The sequence below is a fragment of the Dromaius novaehollandiae genome, chromosome 14 (assembly GCF_036370855.1).
Source record: "Dromaius novaehollandiae isolate bDroNov1 chromosome 14, bDroNov1.hap1, whole genome shotgun sequence".
NCBI lineage: Eukaryota > Metazoa > Chordata > Aves > Casuariiformes > Dromaiidae > Dromaius > Dromaius novaehollandiae.
The window spans coordinates 239745-262055 of NC_088111.1; the positions used below are offsets into that span (position 1 = coordinate 239745).

The 22311-nt window shown below is 39.3% G+C and overlaps 1 protein-coding gene across 5 annotated transcripts in view; it reads right to left on the reverse strand.

The window, feature by feature from the left end:
* The window catches only part of PDPK1 (3-phosphoinositide dependent protein kinase 1), a 73667-nt gene extending 54069 nt beyond the window's left edge, over window positions 1-19598 (reverse strand). For 2 of the 5 annotated variants that reach the window (XM_064519955.1, XM_064519954.1), the window contains exons 1-4: window positions 19427-19598; window positions 5484-5753; window positions 361-403; window positions 28-165 (exon numbers count right to left, since the gene is read on the reverse strand). In XM_064519955.1, the coding sequence (XP_064376025.1) occupies window positions 28-165; window positions 361-403; window positions 5484-5753; window positions 19427-19450 (475 nt within the window). In that variant the 5' untranslated portion in view covers window positions 19451-19598. Of the gene's footprint in view, window positions 1-27; window positions 166-360; window positions 404-5483; window positions 5754-18793; window positions 18813-19426 lie in introns of those variants that run through there. The other 3 variants (XM_064519958.1, XM_064519957.1, XM_064519956.1) reach the window with 2 other exon arrangements.
* Between the last annotated feature and the right edge of the window lie 2713 nt (window positions 19599-22311).

Sequence of the window (22311 nt, forward strand, 5' to 3'; positions counted from 1 at the left end):
GAACAAGTAATTGAACTCAAAGGATACAGAGCTTCTCATCATCCTGAAAGGTGAAGTAGAGTTTCACAAAAAAGGGGTGATCCAGACGGGACATTACATCTCTCTCACGTGTCACATATGGTACCTTGTTTTCTTTTATGATATGACGTTTTTCCAGAATTTTAACTTAATGAAAAAGACAGAGTGAAAATGCAGAGGAGCAGCAACCAAATGGAGTTCATCTAAGCAACTCTGGGAATCTTTTTGCTAGATAAAATTAGCATAAAGACCCTAATTTGCTTTTTACTTTTGCACGTGTTTCATAACATATTGATATAGTATCTTAAAGAAAATGTTCATGTTGAAGGAGTCAATACTTACTAGCATATTCTCTAGAACTTGTCAGTTCTCGAGCCAAGACAACCTGTTGCGATAGGAGAAAAAATACAATGTAGCCATTCACTAAAGACATATAACAACATTGACTTTGATCTTCCAGTAGGTATTTAACATACTCCTTGCCCAAAATAAACTATCACAACTCCAATCAGCAAAATATTTAAGCATGTGCTTGTATTATGCTGGTTTCAGTGATACCTCTGCGGAAATTCAGTTCAACAAAACACCACTTCTTCTGCTAAAAGACTTATAAACCTGATTGGGTAATCACTAATTTACATTTTATTTTGTTTTCAGAAGAGTTCTTAAGATTGTAACATAAGCCACAGTAAATTGCTGAAGCGCCCTAAAGAAAGTAAAAAATACTTAAAGGAATATTTATAAAAAGTCAATTGCCACAGTACCTTTTCATAACATAAATGGCAAAGATTTAAAAATAAAATTTATGTGAAAGATTAAAAGTGAGAAGCAAGGCAGCTGTTAGACATTTACAGTTTGTTAGGAAAAATAGTTGAAGAAAGGGAGTAAGATTTCCAAATAGCAGAAGCAAGGGAGAAAGTTTTAACCAAGCAGTTCTACATTTTAAAGGGAAACATTTTTAACAAGAATACAAATTATCTTTCAAGAACTACAAATTGTCTTTCAGGAAAAAAGTTCCTGAAATGGCAACTTATAAGACAGCCTGAAAAATCCTCTTACCTGAATTTAGGCAATAACTTGATTATAATACATTACAATACATTTTGGGTTTTTCTTTCTCCCCTCATTTTACGTTTGTAGCCATTCCAATATATTGTTAGAATGTCAACATTATGCAAAAACAACTGAAAAAAATCACTATACAAGGCTCATTTCTAATCCACTTCTCTCATTCTATCCTAGCTCCCTTACAAAGTCAGTTATAACAGAGTACTCCAAAATTGTATTTCCATATACCTGATACTAAATATTAGGTATTTCAGAAAAAAGAGCTTCTAAATAAGACCCTTTCCAGGTCAATTGATTTTTCAAGGTGAAAAGAGAAGTGCATGCAGTTTAGAAAAATGAAATCTTGGTACAGTAGTAAGAGGTACCTTTGCTTTTCTAAATAAGTACAACTCATACGAATGCATCTGAAGTTCACAGTATTTGATCAACTAAAAGTTCCACTAGAAACGGCCAGTCTATTACAAGCTGTGTCCTTACAGAAACAACTTTTGAAATTCTTCTATGTACACCTTTGATATTTAAAGCTGCGCAATCAGACAAGAATGTTCATAACTTCTCTAATTTTTGTTGCCAGGTTTCATCAGTCAAGTCTACCGTGAAAGTTACTGAGTTAAAATTCATTATTTAATGAATAGCCAGATGGCCAGATATATACTGCTAATTTTCTGCATTTTGGAAATGGATACCTTTACATTTTCATAAAACAACTCACTGCCATCAGTAAGAATAATCTCCATTTGTAAGTCTTGATCTTTCCTGTCCTATCACGAACACACACAGTCCATGGTCAAATAGCAGAAGTGATCAGCTATCTGACACAGATGGAAAAATACCTCAGCTAGTAACTCTCAAACCTGAATTATGCTGCAGAGGTCCCAAAATTATGGGCTTCCCTCCAGTCCTGCACTGTGTGAAAGTTCTTACCACCAGATTTAAGATGTGCTGTACATACATATACACATTCATATTGAGCAGTTCTGCTATATAAGTATACAGGATCAAACATTTCCCCCTAGCATTAGTCCTTGGGTACCCTTAGGTTTCCTTCTCACTGAACACATCTGAGTATACCATATATTCTCAGTCTCTGCTAGCTAGTAAGCCAAAAAAAAAAAAAAAAAAAAAGTGGTATTACAAGAAAAAAGAGAGAACACAGATGTGCATATTAACAGCACATATGCTATCAGGGGCTTGAATTTCATCCACCCTATGGGAAGAAGTGATAGGAATAAGGAATGTAAGTCCTACAGAAAGGAATTAGAACAGATAAGGTAGATAAGACTGAAAAAAAGATTCACAGAACATGTAAGCACCAAATGCGGGTAACAACAAAACAGGAGAAAATTTAGTTAGAACTTCTCAAATTGGACAAAAGCAAGATAAGACCACCAGGGAGCCCTCAAGACAAGACTATAAAGCAGAGATAATTGCCAACATACCTGGCAGACATAATGTCCAAGCCCAACTCTAAGCTTGAACAAATACTTCAGATTGCCAGAGATTAAGTCTGTATTTAGCCAAATACTCATAATTCTCTTAGACCTCCTTCTTCTAAGGGAAGACTCATGTATAGGTGGAAACAAATCCAAGGAAAAAATATTAGCCATCTAGGAGGTGAGTAGGACAACATGCTTATCCAAGCATGAAGACTGTAATTCTACCATCAGAGAACAGATACTATTCTGAGAGGAACTGAAAGCTGTGTACAAATCAAGTAGATTTTCACTACTTTAAAAGAGTGGCGCAACAACTGGAGGGCCCAAAGGCAGAGTTTGCCTACATTTGTATAACCGCCTATATCAACCGCAGGTCTAAGGACAGTTGCCACTGCAAAACTGCAAAATGCTCTGAAGAAAAATGCCCTGGGGCCAGGTCACACGCATCTCTGATGAATTCCAAATTTAGTATTGGCATCAGGTAGAGTCTATAGTAGTTTAATACAAGTCCAAGCAAATGGAATGGATTCAAAACAATCCAGAGTAAATGAAGATTTTTTTCTTTTAATGTCCATGTTACCAAGCTGTCATTGGAGTCATGGGAATATGAAGGCCCTTGCTTTTCAAGATGAGCACTTGTTCAGTCAGAATATTAGTGAGGATCCTGAGGAGCATCAGCAGATCTCTGAATCTGCAACCATCTTTATAAAAAAAATTTTTTTTAAACATAGAAGCTGTCTGCAAGATGTTTTAATAGTAGCGTGAATACATGCCCCACCGATCAACAGGTGCGAGCAAGTTTCCTTCTTGAAGGATGCAGGCTCTAGACTGAAGGCTACTTGAGCTTAAAGTTTTTGAATTAATAAAATTCAGTTGCTCAAGACTGGATTTACCATTACTCCCCCCCCACTTTTTCTTTAATAGTAAGAAGCACCTATTTTTAAGTCCTCCCGCAACAGTTTGTAACCTATTCAATGGCCATGCAAAAAGAGCACAAGCAAGCATCTCCTGTGGAGTTATCCCTGAAGAGAGTAACTGAAACTGGTTGGTCCCAAATGACATATCAAAACTGCTGATGAGTTTCTAAAATCATAGCACTGCAACATTAAACCAGACACTGCTACAGTTGGCAGAGGACATGATAGGCAGGGAGAACTGTATCTCCTGAACGTGTTTTTCCTAGTGCTACCTGGGGCCAAGAATATTGTGGTAACCGAGAAGAATTTTAGATCAATCACCACAGACGTATATAACGAGTATATAAAATTGTGACTGACATGAAAAAGATATGGAACAATTATTCACAGTCTTACAATGAAGGTAACTACAAGAGTGTAAAATGAAAGTATTAGTTGCTTTATAGGTTCTTTAAACAATACTTAAAGTAAATAATTAATTCTTGTGAGATGCCATGGATGCCAGAAGTTTAAAAAAATCCAGCTAGAATTTCCAGAAGAAAAAAATCCATTTAAGACTACTAAGCTACAAAGATACTATCTGTAGCTCACAAAGTTCTTGAGGCCCAAGGCACTAGAGGCTGCAAAAGAATACTTGAGAAATATCACTGTTCTCATGTTCTTTGCTATGCCTCTGGCATTGGCTATCACAGATAGGGTACTGGGTAGAATGGATGTTTAGCTGGACTCAGCAACCATACCCTGATACTAGCTAAAAGTATTCACATTCATGTTTCCCTAACTGAAGAATGCTCCTTAGTATATATGTGTTACAGCCAGTGTAAACATGACACAGGATCACAGGATAATTCAAGCTGGAAGGGATCTCAGGTAATTTACACAAACCTCCCACTTAAAGCATGGTCAGCTGTGAAGTCAGCCCTGGCTGCTCACAGCTTTATCCAGTCTGGTCTTGAAAACCTTCAAGGATAAAAATGCACAGTCTCTCTGGGCAACCCATTTCAATGCTTGACTATCCTCATGGTGAAGAAGGTTTTCCTGATATCCACTTCAAACCTCTCATTTAAAGTTATTACCATTGTCTCTTGTCTGCCCACCATGCACCAATGAAGTGCCTAGCTCCTCCTTCTTGATGGCCTCCTCACAGATACTGGAAATGTGTTGCTAGGTCCTCTCAAAGCCTTCTCCAGGCTGAGCAAACCCAGTTCCCTCATGCTCTCCCCACAGGGTATGAGGGCTAATGAGTGCTGAGCAGAAGATGGTAATCCCCTCCCTCAATCTGCTTGCTATGCTCCTGTTAATACAGCCCAGGATACTGTTTGGCCTTCTTTGCTGCCAGGCTCGTGTTCAGTTTGCTGTCCACCAAGACACTTGGGTTCTTTTCAGCACAGCTGCTACCCAGCCGGTTGGTACCCAGCCTGTATTGTTGCAAGAGATTATGCAAAGGTACAGTTGAAACTATAAAAATAATCCTGCATTTTACTGTGATACATATTAAAGTACATCAGTAAATGTACTGAAAATTTCTAATAACAAAGTTCAATAGCAAGTAAACAAAATAAGGTTGTATTTTAAACTCCAGTAACTAAACAGCCTTCTGTTCTCTGTCTTCTTAAAACAGAAAAATAGTAACAAAAATAAAAGAGTTAAGTCTTATACCTTGACCCTACGCCTTCTGGAAGTCCTTACCATGACAGAAACCCCTAGCCCCATTCCAATCCTTCAGATAGCAAACTCTTAACACAATCTTTTAAGCTATCAAAAATTTACATTTCAAAGCATTGTCTCCTAAAAATCCAAGCATCGAGTCTTTAGGACAGAATAGAACTTTTGATGCATTAAAAAGATATATAAAACCCAGCACTCTTCTTCAGTGCAACATTTAATTTTAATAATTAAATTTTAAAACATTTTATGTCCTTCTCATTCACTCTCCAAGCTGTTTTCTCCAGATGGAAATCTTAGTGGTATTACTTGCAAACCAATTTGGAAGTTTATCTAAGGTATTTGGCAGACTAACAAGTAGAACTTATTATGAAGTTACCGTAGAAAAAGATCCTTCACCCAGAATTTTCCCAAATTTGAAGTCATCAGGTCGTTTCTTTCGAGGTTGTGGAGGCTGCTGTCCTGTATGTTGCTGCAAGGTGTTTGAACTAGATCGTGATTCAGCTGCAGTGCCCTCCATGTTAGATCCCTGTCTGCTGCCACAGGTGGAAATGACAGGTGGAGTGTTGGAATCTGCCTGGTTCCTCACCATTGATGGGGATGGACAGGGGCATAACACCACACTAGACTGGATTGGAACAGCATCATACTGAAAAGAGAAATCAACATATTATTCCTGTACCTTGGAATAATTACCTCACACACCTGCACTTTGTTTCCCTGTGTGCGAGACAGAGCTCTGACAGGGTTACCATAAAACATCTTTTGCAGGGAACCTAAGCATTTATTTTGGAAATGTCAGCTCTTAGCTTGTTAAATGCATAGATACTCTGGTTCACACTGCACACAACACACACGTAGCCATAGGCCAAAAGTCTGAAAACTCAAATTAAAGAACAGTCTTTTCAAACTCTCAGAAAAACTGTCCCTGACAAGGTACTAAATTTTCTCCTATGTATAACACACTCTTTAAAGTTTTTCATGCTTACAGACAGAGGCCTCCTTCCATCTTAGCAAGTAGTTTTCCTGAAACTACAGAGTTATCCAGTTGCACAGTAAACACCTATATTCAGTCACATTAGGTTTAGATATCTAAGAGTGAACTGTAAGATGAAAAAGGACATCACAAAAACTATAATGTACACAAAGGATACATTTCAACCTTTTGAAACAGAAGATTACAGTACTTAAATTGCACATATGGTCACACGAAGACATCCCAATTCCAAAACAAAGAACCAGATATAGCCCAGAAATCAGCAAGTGTAAGAACACTAAGAATACTAATTCTTGTAATGTACAAATAAAATCATCATTTGGTACCTTTTTATCAGTTTTCCCCATGTAAGACCAAGCAAACTAGTCAAGCTAACTTCCCTCCCTATGAGTAATACACCTCCGTAAGTCTGTCACATGTCCACTTCGCATGTTTTGCTTGTAACCGGCCAGAAAACACAGGCAATACAAGAGCTCTGCTCAACCTTTTCTGATTGTAAAAATTGAAGTGCAATGCAGACAGATGGAATACTTAAGAAAATCAACACCATATCTGAACATTGGTTTTTAATTTCAATATTTTAAAACACAACCAGCAGATTGAAACAATGACTTATTGATATCTCCTCACCTCAAAACATATGTATTGTACAATCCTGACCTAGTCTGTGACAAAATTTGTGTTGCTATCCAAATAAACATTACTTCTAACAAAAAAAATTTTTCTATTTCATGGATTCCATTTTGATTCAGAACAATCTTCCGCATTTCTATCTGAATCCACTTCAGAAGGATATTGGATCTGCATCCAATCGTGCACTTGGGTTTAAAGTACCTAGCGCCAAAATTGAGATTTAAACAATTATACATTTTCTGTGCTCTATGCAGTACAAAAAGGCAACCCTTATTTACTGTTAAACTTCTTTCCTCTCCCACCACCAAAAAGCTACAATTCACATATATACTTTATTTACTCACTTAGTGACATTACATAAAGAAAGGAGAAACAAACATTTCTAAGCATGCAAGTGTATAATTTTAAAATTCAGACTAAAGTAACGGGGCTTTAAAAAAATATTGTTAAAACTCCCCAAAGATAAGAGACATTCAATTTATAGATAACAATTCCTGCAAGATTAATTACTGTAAATAATATCTTCCAAGAAGCATTAGGGAAAGATTTTATTTCCAATCTGAGTACAGCCTACTTGCTCCAAGATCTCTACTGTTCCTCTGGGCTTTTTCCAAGAACTAAAAGTAAACTGATAGGGCAGCAGATCAAGAACAGATAATAGCTTCTTTCATTAGACCTTGTCTGCGCTCTGTGATATAATAGAGACTGATGAAGAATCTGTCTATTATGATAGCTACTTGTTATATTTTGTGCAGCTTTTGTGAAGAAAAAAGGGTGAGGAGGTGAAGGGAAGACTTAGAGACAGATGGGAGGAGAATTCTGCTTTTCAAGAAATTCACTAACTCTTCCAGAGAACTACAGGGATGTAGCATTCTTCTTGTTGGATGAGGTAGCCTCTGAAAAAATGTATATTGCAGCTATTCCTATGAAAACAGTACATACTTTAATGTATGTGAACTACAGGGCACAGTTCCTTTAAGGCCTTAGTCTATGGGGTATTTTAGCTGACGCTTTCCCCAGTCTATCACATTACTGTCCTTTACATTCCTATAGCTCAGTTGAAGCTCCTTTCGTTTGGACAGCTACTCAAATGACAGCCTGTATAAAGATATTATACAGTGGCTAGATTTCAAACAGGATTGTACACTCCTCTTTCCAGAGGACAGCAAAATACTCAGCATAAGCAAGACTGCTCAACAATTTCAGTGATACCAATATAAGAAATTTCCAAGAATTGAAATAAAGTAAATATAAAATGTGTACATACAACTGACTAAATATTAGGATTTAAATGATGAGCTGGCTCTAGTTAGGCTATCCTAGAGCAACTGAGGGTATGCAGGTTAAACAAAGCAGCAGCATTGCAGAGGATCCTTCTGCTAGCAAGATCTCTTAGGGGGTTGGCAGGGCAGGCAGAACCACATGCACACACACAGACCGCACCAGAGATTATGGAGAAAGTGGAAAAAGAGTTTCTGGATACAGAGCACTTTCCTGAACAACATCTGAAATTAAGTCACAATGAATATCAAGTATAAATAAGTCCTGAGTGAAGAACAGAGACAGAAGTAAAAGACTATGTAGGAAAACAGGGTTATTTCCAGCCAAGGTTTAGCTGAGACAGTCCCTTGACTTTCTCAAAGGAAAGTCAAGATTAGGAGCAAGAAGGACATAAAGAAAGATGCAGAAGATTTAAAGTATTGACTACTCAGGAAATGACAAAACTATTCAATTTATAGGTATCTTGTACTTAAACATTTACAGGAAAGGTCACATCTGCACTCACTTGTCTTTCCACACTCCTTATGTTCTTGTTCAGTATTATGTGTCCTGCACTAAAGGATTCCTAAAAACATGTCTGCAATGAATATGAGTCTTTCTACATATAAGGCTCCACATGTCAGAGAGTCACCCAGTCTAACCCAGTACAGCCACTCTTTTGTAAAAATCAGATTTAAAATTCTGTTTCCGCAGGTTCAAGGCATTTTACTGAGATAACAAGTCAATCATTCTGAAGAATTTTAAAAGCTTTTTTTCACTGCATCTACTGTCTTCAAAAGCTTGACACTACTCTCTTTCCAGCAAGGATCAACATTTCTCAGCTGACTACACAGTGAAAGCAGACCCTCGCATAATGACAGCAGGCTTGTTTCCTTTACCTGTTGCATACCATTGATCATCACAGACCATACTGATGTCCACTGTTCTAATCTTTCTAAATCTACTTTAAAAATTAGTCTCCAGCACTATCTCTTTTCTCAAGTGCTTATGGGTGGTGTTTCCAATTTATTTCCAGAGAAATTGCTTGCTTCTCAGTGCAACATGCTGCAAGTTTGAAAACCTTGTCAGGGAAAATATAACAAAGCTGTTGAAGGCAAGGGGAATTACGGATCAACAGTCATATCAAAAACTTCAATAACTAATTTTTGCTAAGTCACTAGTAACAGGATTCCTTTTATTTACATACCATGTGGGATATGTGCTTACACAGTTCTTTTTCCCCCTCTTCCCTGCAAACAGCAGAAATAAACTATAAGAGAAGAAAACTTGAATCAATGCAAAAAGCCTATTAGTTATCACTATTTTACTGCTTTCATAATTTGCTCACTGCCCCTTCTGTTAACTTTTATTATATGTAAGCACACAGTATGCATCATACATAAATGCCACACTGCTCTAAAACAAGTACAACCACAACGGCTACATCTCTACTAGCTTTTTCCCATTGCAAATTTTGCACCACTGCTTTGCTGGGTACAGTTCCACCAACAAACAGCTGCAAAAACACTCATACAGACTGGGCCTTCTCACACTACCAGTATCCTTTACTTCTATGCTGTCTGACACATTACTGACTACCAAAGGTAACTGACAGTATCTTTGCTACCACTGAAACTATACTAGTGAAATCTCATTGCTGACAGAAAGAGTCAGTGTGAATAAGGTCCTAACCTATCACTTTTCTCCTAAATAACGCTCAGTCTAGCTGCAGTCTTACTGAACTCTGGCTGCATTAAGTCATATGGTAGCAGTGATGAGAAAAGCTCTTCCATCCACTTACCTACAGCCCAATTCTTTTGGAATCCGATCTTGCTACCAGAAAATTCTATTTACACAAAGCAACACGAGTACCTCACCTCAGCTGGTACCCTTGTTTTGATTATAAACAACGCTGATAAGACCGAATATACTAGAACATTGGCACAACCCTCCTATGCATATGTTTTATGGTAAACTATTACAGGTCTACTAAACAAAATAATGCAAATACGCCCCCATAAGATATTTTGCTTAGCATTATGTAACATCTGAACTGCAGAATACTGTTCAGAAAAATCAATACAGAAAATATTCTAAGTAAAATCACTTAAATTCTTAAACAACTTTAATAGACATCACAAAACAAGGATCTCTTCCAGTGCACACCTGGACTGATTCTCAAACACAAAAAGGTTGAAAGAAAAACAAGAATAATTGCATAAATTTAAAGACCAGGAGGAAAAAATAAATACATACCATTTGGCCAAAAAGTACATCTCTTAGTCTGCATTCTTTGGTAAATTAGACAGCAAGACCTTGCTTTTGTCTCTACCAATGTATTACTACAAATCAAAATATAGTCTGAGAATTTAGGAATCATGGTGGAAAGCAGGTGGACAAGAACATCCACAAAGATCGTAAGCTAGTCCATCCCTGGATATACAGAATGAGAAAGCAGCAACTAGGAGAAGTCTTACTGCTGCTATTACTAGGCAAACATTACGAAGAAAACCAAACAAAACCAGTCTCAGAAGAAAAACAAGACACTGAACCCCTGAAAAAACATCTAATCATCTGACTAGACTGAGCTCATGAAATCTTTGTTTATTAAAGAGTCTGACTGTCTTGGCCCTGTGGTGCCAGAGAATACAGAACTCTAAAAAGTAGCAGACTAGGATCACCTGCAATTCAACACAAGGCATACTGATGTAAGAATTACTGAGTGGTGTATGCTATGCGTGTCAGACTAAATCATAAGAAATTCACAGACTATCAGGAAGATAAACCAATCCAAACATGTATGCCTTACATCAGCAGCAAAGTCTAATTGACAAATGATCTGATTCAGAAAGCAATATAGCAGTGCTCTAGGATCTGTATATGAATTACCTTTTCACTTGCAAGTGGAGTTTGAGAGGCTTTCAAAACTGATACTGTATGATATAGTAAAAATATTTTTCCCCTCACTGTCACAGTACTCTTTTCCCAATCACAGTTTGTACGTCTCTGCCAACCATAATCCTTTGATAAAAAAACAGAAGAAAGATCTTCCAAGAGGGGTAGTTGATTTATGTCCAAATGAATTAGCTGGTCTTCAAATCAGAACATGGAACCCATCAATTTATCTGTGCATCTAAGGAGGGACAAAGACCTTTACTTCACATTGAGAGGAAGTATTTACTTTCACTGGACAGTGGTTTTCTAGCTTTAGAGAGAAAGCTTTCTATTTTTCAGTACTGTGATTCAGCCAAAGACAGCCAAAAGTTAAATAGGCTAAGTCTGATAGGCTTGTAAATTATTTTGATATTTTCATACAAGCAGAAAATTCTGAAATTAAATTTTATTTTATATTGCTTATAAATTAAACATTGAAAATGTGGAGTCTCCTAAGGATTTATCTGCAAAACGCAAAGGGAAAAAAGTGAACAGCCAGGTAGTCATATATATCCTTTCCGTCACACATTGGTGTATCAGAGGGTTGACAAAGATGCAGCAGCTGCATCTCCCACACATCTCATATCTGAAAAAGAGGCTAAGAAGGGGCCACTAACTGATAGTAAGCTCAGCTATCCCACTGGCCTCCTCCCCCTCATTATCCCAAAACAAAAATGTTTACCTTCTCCAGGTTCTCCAATACCTATTTGCGATAGCCTCCACTGGCTAGAGTGCAACATGCCCACATATTCCAACAGAAGAAAAAACTCATCAGTCAAATACTCGGGTGGGCCTGAATGCACATCCTCAAACTATTCTTGTTAGTACCCAGAAAGAGAATTTAGGTAAAAGCTGTATGGTTCAGCTACAAGAAGCATGAATTAAAACACAAAGAATCAGAGTCGGAATAACAAAATCCAACTAAAAGTCTTACCTTCCAGGGCAGAGAACACTGCACATGTGGCACTTTTCATTACATACTGATTTCTTTCAGGAGTGGCTTGCAGGAGGGCTAATGATTATTATGTGATCCATATCAATAAGATACATCTTCAACATCAGCTTTCCCTTTCATAAACTCTGTGTTGCTACACCAGAGACACTGCAGTGAATGAAGGCAACCCAGAACAATAAGAGCATGCTCTCATAACCTGCAGTAAACACTAATTCGTGCACATTTTATCTTGTCCACTGCTTATGCTCTGGACCTTCTGCCTAGAAATGGACTATCAGACTTTCTGCTAGGCAACCTAGAGCATTCTCTTCCTATTAACTGACTGTGCATGTGTGTGTACAGAAACAATATACTACACAATTTTTTAAACTCCGTTGTACACCAGCATCCATTTATACCTGCTTAGAAGTTTGTCAACCAACTTAAAGAATTTAACAATAAATCTATTTGTCAACACTACTATTACCATTATGGAATTAAAATACTTGACTAAAGAAAAAAATAAAATCCATTCACATGCCTTAACAAGTGTCACTACATGCTATCAGACTAAGTCTTGTGATTATAATACAAAAGACAAGACGTGATGGATACCACACAACTCTGAGATTACATCAAACTGCAGCAATATTTTTGTTTATTCTGAATGCACTGCACAACCAGAAAGCTACTCACTCACATAACTGGTTAACTTTGACACTCAAAAATGTACAGCCATATAAAAAGAAATGTAAGACACCATAGTAACTGGGAGATACTGAAAATATGTACTCCGCTCACACTTCCAGCCTCATAGAAGATTACATACCTCCCCAACCAGGAAGGCGCACCACTAGACTGGAATGGTAAGAAAACCAGAACTAGAAGCATGTTTTCAGATTCTGAAATCTGACAAAAAAATGCCAAGGACTTTAAAGAACAACAGTCCATCTTCATATACTGAAAGGAAGATACATATATATGTATTTTAAAAAAATCAGTAACTAAATAGTACATCGACAAATTCCTAGGATTTTTCTGAAAAGAAAACATTAAAATGTTACTTCAGTGGGTTACCTCTGTGCAGCAAATATCTCAAAAAGTAGAGTTAAAACACCTCGTCAAAAAAAATCCCATTAAAATAGGGATATTAAAGCTAAAGCAAACAAACAAAAAACTACACCCCCTCACCAAAAATACAAGGTACTTCCTAAAACTGTATTAAGTTACAAAGATGCCAATTATATTTCCCCTGGACAACAGGATGTCTTTTCTAGAGAGAAGTTCTTTGAAGATCATATTAAGCTGAATTCTTCAAGTTGCAGAAAACAGAGCCCATTCCAAGTTATTAGCTATCAGCAGATATAAAACAGTATAAAATCAAACATTTATCTTCAATAATACAGTGGTTTGTGTTTATGCTGTGCAAAGCTGCATCAGCACTTTTTCAAATCTCATCTTCAAATGGTATGTAAATATTAACATGGACAATTTAAGATCAAGCTCATAACTCAAATTGCTTATTAATTGCAAGCATCTTGAAAAAACATGACTGTTACAGCTTTTTAAAATGTCCGTTTGTCTACAGCTAAACAATTTACCAATATTTATATATTTTGATCAAGTTTCCATTCTGAAGGTTCATAAATGGCTAACAATTACTGCATGTAAAAAAACAGCATTGAAATCTCATGTTTCAGTAATAAAAGCTATTTTAACACAATTTTGTTTTGCAAAAGAATCAAAGTTGTATAAATCTATCTGGAATTAAATTCTTCGATCTCAGAAGTTGTCATGTGACAAATATGTTGCTTAAAAGACAGTTCTTACGAATAAACTATGTGACTTTCTAGATGTATCAATTATATAAAAGGAGAGGGGTTTTTTGTTTGTTTAAACTGACTGCCATGACAACTGTCTTATTAAACAAGTTGAGGCTGTGACCCGCCAGAGCAGCTACGCTCACCTTCATGCAGTGTCACTGACTCAACCGAAACCACTCAAACACAGCAAAGATAAGCATGCAGTGAAGCACTAGCACTCTAGAAACCCGGCCCAAAATAATTTCTATCAAAATATCTTGATAGAAATCAGCAGCATTTAAGTGAAAAGAACAGCTTCTTTGAGAATAATGCCCTAGTATTACCTTTCAAGATTAAAGATTACAAGTATTAATGAAAGTAGCAAGCCTGGAGCAGACAGCTCTTCAAAGACACTGTTCTACCTAAACTGGCTGGGAACTTCAATAGTGGAAAGCAAAGGTATGAGAAAAAATTCAAGGTGACATAGTCTGCTCAATATATCAACAGTCCTGATTCTATTAAAAAAAAGTTACAGTAACATGGAGGTAAGGCTGAGAACACTTGCAATTACTGTATCTTATGATGATTTATTATCTTCAAGAACATGTAAGCCCTAGCTAAACCTGACATAATGCCATGCTGCAATAGCCTATCAGAAATTGTTTAGAAAAGTTATTTTTTCGGGGACTTGTCTTTGTTTTATTGTAGGGAACGAATAGACTGTTAAAAAAGTCTTTAATAAGCAGTTTTGTGTCTCATGTTTGAGACTCAGTCTTAGAATATATTACAAGTCCTATATTCAAAGCTACCTATTCCTCTAAAAGTACTCCACAAGATTAATTTTGAAGGGATGTTTCAAATCTACTTAAGCCTTCTGGATAAATGCTCTCGGAAAGTTTGTGGCGTACAAAGAAGTGGTTTTAAGTTTAGGGAAACATACTCTATTATTCACACAAAAATCTCAAAGAACAAGAAACAAACCTCGGCTCTGATCCCCTGACTTCCATTTTCTTAATAATTGAGCTGATCACCTACCACCAGCCATTTACTTTCTGCAGCAAATCTATAATGCAATTTATCCATAAGTGAGTAATGGGGAAATCAGATTCATGTAATAGCAGCAATGGAACTCATGGAAAGGAGAATTTGGAAGCATAGAGAACACGCCTACATTGTTAGAATTGTTTTGATTTTTCATGGAGGGAATAAAGGTATTTCAATCACAAGACTGATATTGTTTCTACTGAAATGAATTTGTTATATACACACTTGTATACAATGTTGACCCAAACATTTTAGTTAATGCAAATGCCTCTTTCTAAACTTGACAGCCTTACATACATGCACGGTATTTCCTGTCACTAATTTCCAGGATTCTAATTCCAAGTTCAGGTAAGGATTAAAGCTAATGAAAGGATTTGTGAGAACCTGCATACCAGAGTCAGTTACCGTCTAACCTCCTCTACAGCTAAGCAAAGCACTTAGGCTCCAAGCACCTTCAGGGGCAGAGACTATTTTAAGGCCCTCCCCTCAATCCTCAAAACAGATCTGAAACAGGAAACCACAAAAATCTCTAAGCACCTAAAGTCAGCCTATGGCCCAAATAGCTATATTTGTAAACAATCCATAGCAAATTCATTTCACACAAACAGATTCAGGCCAGCTCACAAGAAAACAAGCTATCTGCAGTAGCAATAGTCTAGATCACCTCCTACATAATCTGATGAAGCACACTAATATTAAGGTGTTGTGCAGCAGGGACTGAGACTTGTGCTAATAAACTCTAAAGGATTTCCTATCCTCAGATCCTTGCTAGTGATGCTAAGATTTAGGAGGTAAAGAGAACAGTTTTGGGTCAGGAGTGGACGAGCAGTCATACAGAGGCAGCCATAAAAAGATGGGAGAGCACAATAAAGGACTGTAAGTTAAATTCTTGCAGGATTACTAAAGAACTGAACATCAAATTTAATACTTTCTTTTCAGAACAATGTGCTAAGCAAGTTAACCCCTGCAACTTTTCGCCATAAAGAATTACAGAATTATTTGCCAGGTGAAGTATTTATAGTTTGTCTTTTAAAGCAGAAAGACAGTCTCAACTTCAGTATTTCATCATCTAACAAACCATTTATTTCTTACAGCTCTATTGATTAGACTCCATAAGGTCTGAAAAATTAGATTCTAGACCAAACTACTAACTTTTTCCACATTGTGCCTACCAGTGTTATGCCCAGTCCTTTCATATACCTTAGTTAGACCTTAGTAACTTTTGATAAGCTTACCTGCAAATAAGGGAAGGGGGAAAGGAGAAAATTCAGCTCCTTCCCTTTTCTTGCTCCTTTATCAGATATACATGACTTGACCTTGCTACCAGTAAAAAAAAAAAAAAAAAAAAAAAAAAAAAAAAAAAAAAAAAAAAAAAAAAAAAAAAAAAGCTTTCCTATTTGCAATACCAGAAACAATAATTCCTTGGCTCCATACAAATTCTTCAGAAAACGCCAGTACGAGGAACTTACAGAAAGGTTATATCTTCTGAACATAGCATTTTATGAATTCAAAGCAAAATTTTAACTTTCCATATTAAAAAGTAATTTCTCACTTGCATTTTTTTCTGATGCTACAAATGTGCTAGTTCTACAGCCATCCACATAGCCTTCTCAGAAAAATCATAGATAAGGTTCAAGTTTAGTATTAAAAAATAAAAGCTTACAAAAATATTTCATGGCTTTATGAAGCAAACCTACCTTTATCACTTTGACAGCCATACCAAATTCTTCAGTCTAACAAAGCAACTGCACTTCTGGTTTCATGCTTTCTGTACTAAGATTCCTGCAAGCACTTCAACAGTTAGCATCCCTTTCTGATTTCCTTCTGCAATGTTACCTTTCAACATTTCTACTGATCTCCTTCAGAGAAGTGAAATCAGCCTCTGGAAGTCTGCAGGGTGCCACAGAAGGCCCAGCACAGCAATCTACTGGTAGAGTCACAAGAGCTACATGAAAGAGACATCACCTCTAGTACTGTAAGTAATAGCCCAATTACCCAAAGAATAATTTGCTACCAAAAAAGTGCCAACCCACAGTGGATTCATTGTTTAGTTGAAAGTTGCCATTACATCCAGACTATTCTCTACATGATTGTCTCCTTTTCACTAGCTACCAGCACTTCCCATGTTCGAAATAGGAGTGCATACAAAATTGCTTGTTAGGCTTCTTATACTTTTTGTCTTTGAGCACCATCTTCAACTCTTGACATCTGCATCTTTTACTATTTTCTGTTATTTGAGCCTGGTTTGGTAAGAGATTTACAGAAAACTTACCATAGTTAAAAGCCTATGCATAAGTGATAAAACTGGTCACAGCCTTCTGTCGAAAACCCAAGAGTAGAGGATTTTAAGCAGGCAGGTGTGTAGGGGGAAAAAAAACAAAACAAAACCCTCAAGCTTATCTGAAAGTTTTATACCTACAAATAATCACAAGCCGAACTCTTACCATAGCCTAATTTCTCGTGTAGATACAGAACTTATTCTATTAAGAACCCAGGTCTTTCAGAAGCATGGTTTATATTAGCTCTACAAGCAACAACAAATACATACATATAGGCTAACATTTTTGTTCAGACATATCCATGACTACACTATAGATTTGATCAGCATAGAAATACTAGTAGAATGGGACATGTCTTATAATAATTGCTGGAGTAGCTAAACTTTCCAGTGAAGATGTTGCTGAAGCTGAAGATCTAAATACCTATTTTTCCAAGACAGTTTACTTCAAGACAACTTTTTGATATTAGTGAGATCCAATATTCTTATAATAAAGGTATTAGCAGCAAATAATTAAAACCACATCGACACCTGTAAGTAAAGCAGGACTAAGCTATTTCCTTGTTAAAAATGGAGTTCTCAAATTTGATATCACATCTTCAGAAAGCAGTTGGATGTTCTAGGTAATTCCCCACCACACACATGCATGAGCACAAAAATTAGCTATTTTGGCAGAGGAAATGCTGAAATACTCTGTTCAAAGCTGTGCTCTGTTTTCCCCTCTGAGTCTTTTTGGTTTCTAGCAAAATAGTCACAGAACTCACAAATGTCACTACTTCCATCACACAGACATTAACAGCACCCCATTTAGAGTTTCAAAAATACTGAATTCCCCATATTTGATATCATCTGAATGACAAAAAGCTTAGCTGAATCAAGCCACCTCTATCTGATAATGCCTGTTGGTACACTTGCTGAACAGAGAAATTGTAAATAGGATGGAAGGAACAGAAATTAAGTTACCCTAAATAAATTTTTCATTTTTAATAGAAGTGATGGTTAACTTTCTTCTTTATTCATTCTCTCTCTGTACCTATATCTTACAGAGAGGGACCTGAACTGCATATGAAAAAGGAACAGAAATGGCAGTGTTCAGAGGGAAAATCCTAGAAAGACAAGCAATGAGCAAGGACAGAAACATGAAGGGAAACATGCTCTCTGTTTAGAAGTGTCCACGTACACAGAAGTCATTTCTGATGCAGAACAACAGCCATATGGAGCTCTACAGAGTGGCAAGAAAGCAAAACTAACTCCTTTCATAATCAAGCATTGCTTTATTTCATAATCCTCAATGCAATATCTCATGTCCTCCCCTACAGGGATATTCCACATATTAACTGTTCTTTTTAGTCAACAAATATGAATATTTGGAATTCCCTGATGAAATGGGAAAAGAAGGCACACTGTATGAAAAGGAGAGCATGCTGTGAAACAGGACTTCAAGAATCATTGCAGCTATGCCACAGCCTCCATTGCAGAGGACCCTCCTTAGCCAGTTCCAGTTCATGAAAGAAAAGTTTAAGTGCTGCAGAGTGGAGCTTGGCAGTTCGTAAGAACAAGAAAAAGTGAGCTGAGAGAAAGAACATGAGAAACTCAAAAGCACAGCAGTATACACATGGGGATAAGGAATGCTTTGCTGCCAGCTGGCCACACTGACATCACTGAATGCCAAGAATTATTTTATTTAAAAAAGGCACTTTTTTCATAACGGAATTTCTACTTCAAGTAAAAAACATACTCTACAACACAAATTAAAATATACCATTTCCATGTCTGTGTATCAGCTATATCCCTGTCCTACACTAACCAGCGCTCACAAAACGTGAGAGTTTTAGACCGTGAGCCTAGAGAGCTGTTTGAAAGGACGTCCTCGCAGTCTCCCTGGCGCGCTTGCTGGCGGCGCAAAACAGGTCGGTGAGAGCAACCGGCGGCTCCCGCAGGACAACGACGCAGAGCTTCCGGGGGGACAGCCCGGCCAAGGCCCGACAGTGCTCCGCACCCGGAACCGAGAGCCGCCTGCGCAAGGGGCCGCGGGGCGCCTGCCCGGCCGCGGCCGCGCTCGCTCCCGCCGGCGGGGCGAGCTCGGGGCCTCGCCGCCGCACTCGGCCCCGCAGGTGCCGGGGCACGAGCCGGGCCGCGCCGCGCGGGTCCGCGTCGCCCCGCGAGGCGAGGGGTGGAAGGAGGGCCAGGAGCGGCAGCGCCGAGCCCGGCCCTACGCGGGGCAGCGCCCGCCCGCCCTGCCCCGGAGCGAGCGGAAGGCGCCCGGGCTCCCCGAGAAACCCCGCTGCGGCGCGGGGCCCCACCGCCGGCAGCGTGCAGGGCGCGGGTGGCCGCCCCCTCACAGCCCAGCCCGGCCCGGCCCGCCCAGGCCTCGCCTCACCTCCCCCCAGCGCGGCGCAGGCCGCGGCCGCCCTCAGCCCCGGCAGCGGCCCGCACTCACCAAGGGGCTGCTGGTGCTGGCCATGGGCCCCGCCCGGCCGGCGCGGCCCGCGCTCCCCTCGCCCTTTAAGAGCCCAGCTCACGGCCGCCGCGCCCGAGCCAATGGGGCGCCCGCATCCTCCGCCCGTGACGTCACCCACAACAATGCCCCCCCTTGCTGAGGGCAGGACTTCCGCGAATTCCGCCCTCTCATTGGCGTCGACAGCTGCTACTCAAGTGCGCGCCCGGACGGAGCACCCCCTCCGTCCCGCTCGACTTCCTCAGTAGTTCTGAGCATGCGCAGTTGCGGCGGTGACGCCACCGGTTTCACTTCCTGTCAGGAGACTGAGGGGGGTGAGGGCGGTAGAGGGCACGGCGGCCTGGCAGCGCTTCCGCTCCAGCCGCCATCTTGCGCCACATCCGGGTTCGTGCCGCGCCCGAAGGGCATTGTGGGAGTGGCGTCATGGCCGACGCCCGCAGTGGGGGTGCTGCCCGCTTGGCGGCGGCCCCGCGGCGACCCGCCCCGGTTCGCGCCGGGCCTTGCGGCGTCCCCGCGGGGCCGGCCGCGGCGAGTGGAGCGGGCCGGGCTGGGTGGCGGGGGCGCCCGAGAGCCGCGGGCGCGGAGCAGCTGCCGGCGCGGCGCGGCGGGGCGGGCCGCGGCCGGGTTCTCTGGCCGGTTCCGCTCGCGGCCTCTGCCGGGGCGCTCTCGGCTGTGGGGAGCAGCCCGCACCGTTTCTGCGCGCGGGGTCAGAAATAGGAGTCGTTCTCGCGCTTCAGGCCGGACTACGAGAGCTTTGTCCTCGCCGAGCTTCGTGTTGCCCTTTCCCTGTTGTAGTCAGTACTTTCCCTTACATATTTCCCTTGGGGACATTCAGTCTTCATTACAGCAATGAACTCAAATGCATAATAAATACAATTTCATTACAGATATTTTTTTCTTAAAAACGTGATTCTTCTCAGAAAAAAATGCAATTTCCCTGTGCATCTTGAATATGAAGTCACTGAATTACATGCTAATTTCATTACCAGGCCTTCCTTTGCAGTCTGAGATCTGTGAATAATTATTAATAAATATGTCCCATAAATAATGCACTTACCAACACTTTTTCAATTACTGTATGGTATAACTGATGAGAAAGTAATTCTTTTGGTTACGCACACAGAAAGCACATTCTCGGCTTCTCTTGCTAATCTTTGTTCACAAGCAGTAAAAGTATATTTTGTTCGTAAGAGTCAGCCAGATCCAGTCCTAACTACTAGGATGACAGGTATGCTGAGAATTGACAGGCCATTTGTACATAACACACTGTACCAAGCAATTTGAATTTGTCAATTTTTTTGAGGGATTATTAAAAAAGCTAATGCTGACAAGAACCGTCTTGTTTAACGCTAGTAAACCAAAGCAGAATCTACAACATACAGATAATTAGCTTCAAATAGGGGAATGAGATCAGTCATATAGTGTCCCAGTGTTGAACTACTCTCTTTAGAAAGATTTTTCTTAATAGCCAGTCTAAATCCTCTTTTCTATGTGATGATTTTGTGTTCTTTTTCTTCAGTGAACACAGAGAAAAACCAATAATTTTCATAATAGTTTTTTTTTTTTAACATACTTTCACCCTTCTTGTTTTCAGACTAGATCCAGATTCGTGGCCTTTCTCATAGGCAACTCTTTTTTTCTATGGCTTCTTTCCAACTGATTTATATATTCATGAGGGTGTAGAGCCTAGACCTGGATATACTAGCTGAAGCCTCATTTGTAATAAGTATAAGGAAGTAATTACCTACTATGATTTTCAAATGATGTCTCTTATGTGCTAGAATAATTTTGCTGTTTGCAGTAACACCTCTTTGTTACCTCATTATTTATCTTATGGTACACTGCAGCTCTCACATCCTATTTCGATATGCTACTGCTAAACTAGTTACTCCCCAGTGTGTATTCGTGCAGTTTCATTCTCTTTCCAAGCATAATACTTTGTACTTTATTGAATTTCACTTTATTTAGACTGCATTTATAATTTGTCAAAATCATCCCCCCCCCCATTTTTGTCTACAAAATGATTCAAGCCATTCCCACGACGGTGTCACGATCTTACAAGCATGTTTTCCATTTCTTCATCAAAAGTAATGAAAATATTGAGTAGGACCGTGATGCCGTCTCCTGGTTTGTGTTTGCCTCAGCTCATACATACTGAGGCACATCTGGTCTGTACGGCTGATCCCCAGCCCACACTAGCATGGTAAGCAGTGATACAAACGCATCAGAAGATGATGTCCATCTAAGTTACCCTTACTGTAATGCAGAGTGAGTGCATACAGCTTAAATGAGCTTAAATAATATTATAAGCCTGCCTGCCTTCGTGTCTTCCTTTTCTTTTTGTTCACAACTCACAGTTGTATAACACTGGAAATAGCTGTAAACTCATTCCTGTGAGATCCATAACTTTTACTAGTTTGGCAAAGTGCCTGATACTTTTTGAGCACTATAGAAATAAACAAGGGCATAAGTAAACATGAATCCGGACCCTTCTATCATCTACGTGCACTTTCTTGAGATTGTCTGTTCTTAGAGCCAAAATTGTCAACAGATGAGCAACAGACTTTTGCCAGATCAAGTGGAGAAAAATTTGCATTTGGCCAGGGAGGATCTGTTGCAATTCATATATATGAAAACCAGCAGAGTGACAAAGCATTCAATAGCCACGGACCTTGTTACAATATTAATGCCCTACCTGAACTACACAAAGGTTTTTGCTAATTGCTAAAGTTTGCCCTAGTTCCACTAGGAACCATATATTCAGCATTGATGTTTTCCCAAAAGTCTTTACTTTTCAGGATTCCAGTTTATTAACAACATTTTTTAAATAACACAAATCTTCAACCCAGCCGATCTTCTTCTTTTGC